Source organism: Verticillium dahliae, genomic scaffold (genome assembly GCF_000150675.1).
Source record: "Verticillium dahliae VdLs.17 supercont1.1 genomic scaffold, whole genome shotgun sequence".
Classification (NCBI taxonomy): domain Eukaryota; kingdom Fungi; phylum Ascomycota; class Sordariomycetes; order Glomerellales; family Plectosphaerellaceae; genus Verticillium; species Verticillium dahliae.
Genome location: NW_009276921.1, coordinates 1,760,119 through 1,768,396, shown reverse-complemented (window position 1 = coordinate 1,768,396; position 8,278 = coordinate 1,760,119). Strand labels below are relative to the sequence as shown.

General features: G+C 59.9%; 4 protein-coding genes across 4 annotated transcripts; 1 reads left to right on the top strand and 3 right to left on the bottom strand.

The window, feature by feature from the left end:
- Positions 1–25: 25 nt before the first annotated feature.
- Positions 26–642, bottom strand: VDAG_00537 (uncharacterized protein; the record flags this gene model as incomplete). The annotated part of the gene is made up of 4 exons (XM_009651914.1): positions 26–150; positions 262–352; positions 428–504; positions 579–642. 4 exons carry the CDS (start codon positions 640–642, stop codon positions 26–28), a joined length of 357 nt encoding a protein of 118 aa, XP_009650209.1.
- Positions 643–1,347: 705 nt separating this feature from the next.
- VDAG_00536 (exocyst complex component EXO84) lies at positions 1,348–3,583 on the bottom strand (the record flags this gene model as incomplete). Its single annotated transcript, XM_009651913.1, has 4 exons — positions 1,348–1,696; positions 1,753–3,019; positions 3,076–3,289; positions 3,350–3,583. The coding sequence occupies 4 exons, from the start codon at positions 3,581–3,583 to the stop codon at positions 1,348–1,350; spliced, it is 2,064 nt and encodes a 687-aa protein (XP_009650208.1).
- A 707-nt stretch (positions 3,584–4,290) lies between these two features.
- VDAG_00535 (mitochondrial import receptor subunit tom-20) lies at positions 4,291–5,195 on the top strand (the record flags this gene model as incomplete). Its single annotated transcript, XM_009651912.1, has 4 exons — positions 4,291–4,351; positions 4,557–4,802; positions 4,898–4,998; positions 5,064–5,195. The coding sequence occupies 4 exons, from the start codon at positions 4,291–4,293 to the stop codon at positions 5,193–5,195; spliced, it is 540 nt and encodes a 179-aa protein (XP_009650207.1).
- Positions 5,196–5,761: 566 nt separating this feature from the next.
- On the bottom strand, positions 5,762–8,216 carry VDAG_00534 (tRNA wybutosine-synthesizing protein; the record flags this gene model as incomplete). The annotated part of the gene is made up of 2 exons (XM_009651911.1): positions 5,762–8,079; positions 8,171–8,216. 2 exons carry the CDS (start codon positions 8,214–8,216, stop codon positions 5,762–5,764), a joined length of 2,364 nt encoding a protein of 787 aa, XP_009650206.1.
- Positions 8,217–8,278: the final 62 nt, after the last annotated feature.

The following is an 8,278-nucleotide window of genomic DNA, read 5'->3' as shown; positions in this document are numbered from 1 at the left end:
CAGCGCGGGCAGCGTCTCGTCGGCGCTACCTTTTCGCCGGCGACGCGGCGCGAGTCGCCTGGGCCTGGCCTTTGATCTTCTTGTACGTTGTCGTCTTGGGGATGACGTCCTCGAGGAACTCGAGATTGTCATTGTGCGCGACGGCGTTGGCTTTTCACCCCCCCCGACCTTTCTGTTAGTTTAATGCTACCTTTGGCGATCAAAATCGCGGCCCATCACTGCGAGAGAACGTGTACTGAAGCACGCCGAGAGAGGACGTACCTAGGTCCTTGTACTGCACGTTGCGGCGGGGCTTCCGGTCGAGCTTGGCCTGGTTGTGGGCTTCATTGGCGAGGTGCTGGATGAACATCTCCTGCGCCCTGTTAGCAGCTGACTGCGTCGAATCGCCACATCAGCGAGGATCTTGTTTTGCACGTGCCGTGGCGACTGTGATGATGAATGCTGCGTTGCTGGAACAGATGCTGATGTCTGGGTCCTGAGCGATGATCTTCTTGACGCGAGCGACTGGGGACGGCCTTGTTAGTGCTCTGTCTAGCTGGCTGGCTGCTTTGATCGGTCGTGAGAGCTGGTGGACGTACGGGGCAGGGCCGGTTGGCCCGTGACCTCCTTGCGGGGAGGGATGGCTGTGGTGTTGTAGGGCATGGCGGCGAGGAAGCGGTGGGACTGAGAGAGCTGGTGGTAACGGGATCGGATCTGAAGGTCTCATTAGTGATGCGGTCAAGAAGCTTCTCGTTTTTACTTGATGCGAGCGGCTCATTATGGTGCTTGGATTGCGTGACTAAGAGGCTGATGGCTCGAAGCTAAGCCAGTGCTCACTTGGAGATGAGATTGGCATGCGAACTCATCGCAGGATATGCCAAGCTCACAATGGGGTAGGAAGCACTCATAAGGCTGGGCCGAGGCGAACGCAATCATGGACAGGGGAAGTTATTACCTTGACCGTCGTAGAAACCTCCAATTGTCTGTCTGGTAAGAACAGCACAGCTTCCCAGTCTTGTTCGTCAAGTCTGGACAGCTATGAGATTGGAACAGCCGTCTAAGAGGTGAGGTTGAAAAGATGGGGCGTCAGAGACGCGTTGATGCGCGCGAGGGAGCTTCAAAATGCGCCAGCTGCCCTCGGCTGGCACCAACCCCTGATGTGCCCCTGAAACCCTCACACCCAGCATCGCTGTAGAGGACATCATTCCAGCAGACTGCCCTATCAACAAGTGTTTTCATTTGACGATGACATGGCTAGATTGAACAGAGGCTGCATAGAATCATGATAAGAGTTGGAAGACATCGACAAATATCGAGCCTCGCGCTCATACAGCACCTCCAAGGCCCCTCATGCGCCTTCCAGATCCCTCACTCCAAGCCCAGGCCTACTGGGCTATCTGACCGCTTAAACTCACGCAGCTCCTGGCCGACCATTGTCTTGAAGTCCAAGCCAACTTCGGCCAGCATGGAGGCGTGCTTCTGCGCGCGATCCATGCACTCGGACCACACCTTGCCGTCGCGCTCCGTGCTGCTGAGCTGGCGAGAAAGAATCAGGTTGAAGGCCTCCACCTCTTCCTTGGCCCACTTGACGCAAGTGCTCATCATGGGCGGCGGGAAGCAAGATTGGTAAACGGTGACGGTGTGTTTGATGAGCGTAAAGTAGCAGAACGAGATCTCCCAGATGTACTGGTGAAGGTCGCCCTGGAACGTGCATTGCCTGGCATTCTGGGTCAGCATGGGTGCATGGTTCAGCTACCAGCAAACTTGACTGACCTTGATCGATGCTGGATCACGTTGTGCCTCGCCAGGAGGTACGACTCGCGCGCACGGTCTTCGTAGCCGAGTCTTGTCAGCCATGACACGATGCGCCTCGTCTTGGTGGCCATGTTGTGGTACATGTCGAGTTCGCGGAGCAGCATATCGGCCACCTTGACGCAGCGCTCTTCGACTTTGAAATTGATAAAATCCTGCGCCACGGCGTTGCTCTTCAAACCCCTCGCAAGCTTCTTGAGCTTCTCAACCCTCTCAACGGCATTCTCAAAGTGTTGCAGCGCAATCTCAATGTCGAGCTCGTCCATCTGGCCCTCCACCCAGCGGAGGTTCTGTTGGTTGCCGTCCACCTCGATGCGCATGTCCTTGATATCCGACAGAGTCTCCAGGAGCTCAGCCTTCTGCAACAGCCCCGGGTCGCGTGACGCAAAGTAGTTGATCGTCTCCTTGGTCTTGTTGTTGGCCTCCATCTCAGACTGCAGGCTCTTGCGGAGCTCCTCCACGGCCTTGCGAATGTTCAGAAGCAGGGACGGCTTGTCGGGATCGTCCGGTTTCTCCGTGCGGTAGATGAAAGACTCCTGGCCATTGCCTCGGACGCGAATGGCGTCTGTCAGCTTGCTCCTCGTGCTGGACGACTCGCTCGACCCAGCCATGTCGAAGACCTCCACGTCCAAGAGGGGCCAGCACCGGTCTGCAACCAGCTTGATGATGTTGCCTTGTCCCTCACGGGGCGGCCCGTCGGTCTTGCGCTTCTTGCGCGACGCGATAAGCAAGTGGTCATTCAGCAAGAAGATCTGTGTGGCGCGCCGGGACTTGTAGGTGGCATTGTCGAGTTCGATCCACTGGCCGGCGTTCTGTATGACATGACGACCGGGGGCGTTGGGCAGGAACTTTTGCGTCCCCTCGACGTTCTTGTAAAGGGCCTGCATCTGCGAGTTCCACAAGGCGCTGCGGTCGGCTACGGAGCTGCGCTTGTCCCTCTTGCTGAGGCCCGTCGACAGCTCGCCATTGAGGCTGGTTGATTCGTTCCGACCACCCGCTGCTGCGCGGAGAGAGGTTGTGTTGGCCTTCAACTCGGCCATGAGGTTTCGGAGCGTCCGCATCTCATCCTTCAGCTTGTCGGCTTCGTGGGCAATCTTGATGAACTGGGTGCGGTTTTGCATCACATTCTGTTGGAGATCGGCCTGGGCTCTTGCCTTGAGCTGTCGAAGGGAGTCCTGGTACTCCTGAATCTGGTCCTCGGTTGCATCACTGAGCAGTCCGGCGACATCTGAGAAGCATTTGGTCAGTGGTCAAGTCGCGAACGATGGGGCATCATCTTCCCACATTGATCGGCGTTGAGATTGGGGTCTCGCAGAGCCTTCAGGTCGATCGCGGGTGCCGCGCCACCTCTAGATGGTGGAGGCCCTCCGCGCTTCTCGCGAGACTCGTACTTGTCGAGAGTGGGCAAGGCGGGCACGGGGGGGTTGTTGACGTCGAAGCCTGCCTCGGCAAAGTTGCCAAAGCGCGTTGAGTATCGTCGTTTGACCAGGTCGGAGGTCTATGTCCAAAGCACGCGTCAGCTTTCTGGGCATGGTCTCTCATGTTCAATTCGACCTACCGCATTACCTCCGCCAGGCTGAATCGGAGGGCGCTGGCGCTGCTGGGGAGGCGGCGGTGCCTCATTGATGGGTCGCAGGGCCGGGCCACTGGCAGGGCCATTCGCATTGCGCAAGGGAGACGGTCCATTCTGTGGGATGGGTTCAGAGATCTGTCTCGGGGCGCTGATGGTTGGGCGACCCCCCTTCCGCCGGGGGCCTGATCTCAGGGAGATCCTACTGCGTTCGGAGGACATTGGATGGGCCGAACGGGTGAGTGTTGGACCGGAGGCTGTGGAACGGAAGAGGCGAGCTCGTCGGTGGTGATCGAGATGCCACTGCTCACATTCACTTCCGGCGTGGTGGCATTGACGAGACGCATCAACCTGGGGTTGAATAGGGTGGCAGTTAGGTCGTGTTTCGTCAGGACCGGGGGTCGTTGTTGACTGAGCTCTGGCAGCTCAGGCTCGGCCTGTGTGGGGAACAGCTTTCGGGGGTCAGTAGCCTGTACCCTCTGTACCCTCTGTACAGGAGGTAGGTAAGGTACCTTTAGTTGCAGTACAGGCTGTCCAGCGTCCGTGGGTCGGCGTGGATGTTTCTCTGCCAGAGCTCACGGTTTTGGCGATGTTTAGCCGAACACACATGCATCGGACAAGGCCTCGCTGGCGTGGTGCTGCACTGACGCGCGAGACCCCGGCTCAAGACCAACTAAAAAAATTGGTAACAGAGCTCCATCAATCGAGCGCCTTACCGAGTGCTTGGCCGATAAACCAGCTTCATTTCTCGACACTCGACCTATCACCCCCCGACGCTCCCCCATCTCGTCACCACCCTTAATTCTTTGACGACCAGCTCCTAGACCGAGTCCGCTCCGACGTCTGCCATCGATCATCCACCGCTTGGATTTCTCGTCACCGTCTTTTTTTTTTCTTTCGAGGCCCCTTCGTTCCATCTTCATTTCACCATGGTTCAATCATCCACGATAGTGACGGCATCCGTCGCCGCTGCCGCGACCGGCGTTGTTGGTAAGTTTCTTATCAGCCTCCTTACCAGGGCTTGAGGAAGTACATGAGAGCTCGGCCGAGGCATCATCAGCAACCGTCAAGCAGCTCCTTGGCTGTCTACATTGCGTCGTCTCTGGTATCACAAGCACCATGCGCCTCGTTGTCACATGGACCGTCCACTCTACACACAAGGCCATCGTCCGCTAACCGGCATGCACCTCTTCAGCCTACCTCTTCTACTTCGACTACCAGCGCCGCGCCAACGCCAACTTCCGTCGTGACCTCCGCCGCAACGAGCGCAAGCAGCACCGCGCCGAGAAGGAGGAGGCCCAGCTCGAGACCGTCCGCCAGCGTCAGGCTATCGCCCAGGCCGTTGTCCAGGCTAAGGAGGAGGGCTTCCCCGAGGATGTCGAGGGCCGCGAGGCCTACTTCCTGCAACAGGTCTCCGAGGGCGAGACTCTGGCCGCCGATCGTGAGTTTGCCATTGCTTCTCTGCCCCCGTTGGGCCAGCCTGGCTACAAAGATGGATAGCAGCATGATCGGAAGCTGACCGCTGCGAAACAATAGCCAACCACGTCGTCGAGGCCGCTCTTGCTTTCTACAAGGGCCTCAAGGTCTACCCTACCCCCAACGACCTGATCAGCATCTACGACAAGACGGTCCCCAAGGTATGCGAGACCACTCTTATCGTGACTTGAACCGAATTCGCTTGCAGACGCTAATCGCACCACAGCCCGTTCTCGACATCCTCGCCGAGATGATCGCCTCCGACTCTGATCTGAAGATTAGCTCCGGCGGCCAGGGCTCCTACACCGGCAGCAGCGGCCCTAACCTGTCCGACATGCCCACCGTCGGACTCGACTAAAGCGCCCGTGACGTCCACGAAATCCAGGGTCGTTCCCGTCGAACACACCTCGAAGGGCCTGGCCCGAACGATCCAACTCCTCCACTCTGTACCACCGCCCAAAAAAACAAAACACCCACTCCGAAGCCGGACATCGCAGGAACGACCCCCTCGTGCAGCATGTTTCTCAGCGATAGCCGGCATTCAGGGCAATCCTGACCCACAAGGATTTACGACGTCTTTGATTGTACCATACCAGCCGAATGCGCTGTTTGATAGAGGGACCCGCGGGGAGGAGACGCCCGCGTGGTAGCCAACTGTATACTGATGATTGGGGGAGAAGGTAGGGGAGGGAGTTTTGTCAAAAAGTGAAAGGGTATGCGTAGCCCGAGGCGGCGCATCCGCGGACAATACACGTTTAATTGCCCTACTATGCGTCGTGCGCAGGTTGTCAAGTTTTTGTTTTCGATTGGCGCCATCTTGCTGTCATTGTTCACAGGGACCATGGGCATTCGGGGGCATATACGTGAGGTTGTCATGAATCGTCTTTTTTGAACTTCCTTTTTGACTTTTAGGTTGCAAAATACTCACTTGGCTTCAATCTTCCGGCCCTTCCTGTCGACGCGGTCGTCACGGGGGTCGAACCCGCCGTTGCCCCAGGTGGCCCACTCGGGCGTCGCGGGCCCCATGTAGTCCTCGGCGCGCCAGTCGCCGTCGGGCCCCCTCTCCTCGAGCAGCTCGAAGAAGCGCTGGTAGTCAATGGTGGTGTGCCACTTGCCGTCGACGCGGAAGCGGTCGCTCGCCAGCAGGATGCAGCAGCTGTGGGCGTGCTCGGCGGCGATGCCGTAGCGGAGGCCCTTGTCGGCGAGGCGCGCCTCGAGCTTCTTGACAAAGTCGCAGACCTCCCAGTACCACGGCACGTTGCTCATGCTGAGGCCGGCGTTGGAGGCGGTCGAGGTGCCGCAGTAGGTGACGCCCTTGACCTCGATGAAGCAGGGCAGGCCGCGCTCGACGAGGGCGGCGTAGCCGTCGACCTCGTCGTCGACGTTGAAGCCCTTGACCAGCGTCAGGCGGTAGACGGTGCGCTGCTTGAGGCGGCGCTCGCGCAGAATGTCGAGGCAGCGCATGAAGCGCTCCCAAAAGTCGCGGTGCAGCGGCCGGTCGATGCGCCGCAGCGACTCCTTGTCGGCGGCGTCGATGGACACGTAGAGCTGCGTGACGGCGCGCAGCGACGCGAGCTGGTCCGGGTGCTGCGCGTTGCAGACGAGGAACGACGAGATGCGCTCGGCGTGCAGCATGGCGAGGAACTCGTTGATGTGCGGGTAGAAGATGGGCTCGCCCACGAGGGACAGCGCGCAGTGGCGGATCCGCAGCGCCTCGGCGTACCGGTCGGCGCGCACGCCCGCCATGCCGCGGAGCACCTTGATCTTTTGGTAGTGGCCCGCCTTGACGCCGTTGAAAATGTCCTCGGGCGGGTCGACGACCCAGCGCCACGTCGTGCCGACCGGGTTCGTGCCGTGGCGCCAGCAGAAGACGCACTTGTTGGAGCAGGACAGCGACGGCGTCGTTTCCATGCACTGGTGCGAGGCGATGCCGTAGAACGAGAACTTGTAGCAGGACCCGCGACCGCGCAGGGCCGATTTTGTCCACCGACAGATCTTGACGCCCGAGTGTGAGCCGACAATGGTGTAGCCCTGCTTTGTGAGCGAGGCATAGGTGGGCGAGTTTCTGGGCACCATCTCCTTGACCGTCGGAGGAGCGGGCGCCGCCTTCTTGGCCGCCGTCTTGCCGTAGGTCGTAAAGTCGACAGCGATGGGCGCCCCCTTTCCTTTAGCCGGCACCGAGTCGGGTCTGGAGTCCTTCATGATGCGGCCCAGATCCTCGACGTCTTCGAGGTTCTTGCTATTCTTCAGTTTCTCCGGCTTGGCTTCGCCGTCCTCGACCAGGGTCTCATCGTCGTCTTCCTCGTCAGCATCCTCCTCGTCGCTCTCGACAGGCGCACCGCTGCCCGGCATGCCCTCGCCAAGACCGCCCGTGCGCGCCAGCTGGCCCAGAATCTCGATGATACCCTCGGACCATTCCGCCAGTCGCTCGGCGTAGTCCGTCTTGGGGTCGCCCATGCCGACGGGCGCAGCTCGCTTCCTGCCCGTCAGCCTCGCCATCCACTTGTCGAGCTCCTTCGCCTGGAAGCAGAAGCCCTCCTGCTCGTTGGGCCAGCCCTCGCGGTCGCCAAAGCCAAAGACGGAGTAGCCGAGCAGCGGGGCGAGCGGGGCCGTGTCGATCCTAAAGTCGTGGTGGATCTCCTTGAGGTGCTCGAGGAAGGTGTCGTTGATGGTGTCAATGTTGAAGCTCGGCAGCAGGAACAGGTACAGCAGCTCGACGTCGCCCTTGGCCGGGGGCGGCGTGACGAAGTAGTCGTCAAAGTCGACCTCGGCGAGGTCGAGGAGCTCGGGCGCCTCGAACGTGCAGCGCGTCTCGGGCGCCGCCTTGTGCATGTCGCGCCCGAGGTCCTCGGCGAACTGCTTGGCAATCTTGGGCGTCGTGGCCGTGATGCTCGAGAAGAAGATGAGCGGCTGGATGCGGCGCGGCGGCTGGTCGACGTTGTCGTCTGAGGACCTGCGGCGCACGACGCCGCCTTTGACTCGCCTCGGGCCGCTGGTCGTCTTGGGTGCTCTGGGTGCGCCAGAGGCTTCAGCGACGACGACGGGGGGCTTTTCGGCTTTCGCATCGCGCGCGAGGGCCGCCTTCTCGGCGACTGTCTCGTCGGCGGCGAGCTTCTTGGGCAGGGCCTTGAGCTGTTCGGGTTTTTCGCCGGTGACCTGGAGATAGATTCGAAGGCCGACGAGGCCGAGAGCGACGACGAGCAGCACAGGGACGCGAACCTGCTGCCATGCATCGTGGAGGTCTGGAACATTTCGGTAGCAATGTCAGCAACTTTGCGCACGAGTCGATTGGCTAGGTGGACTAAGAAGGGCAAGAAGGGCAGATTCTCCTACCGTTGAGCAGGGGCATCAAAGCCCAGCCGTCCCGGGAACCAGACATGGTTTGATTCTGTAGTATTCGGTCAAAGATCAGGTCTTCAGTCAGTCGTCGCAAAGGGGGAA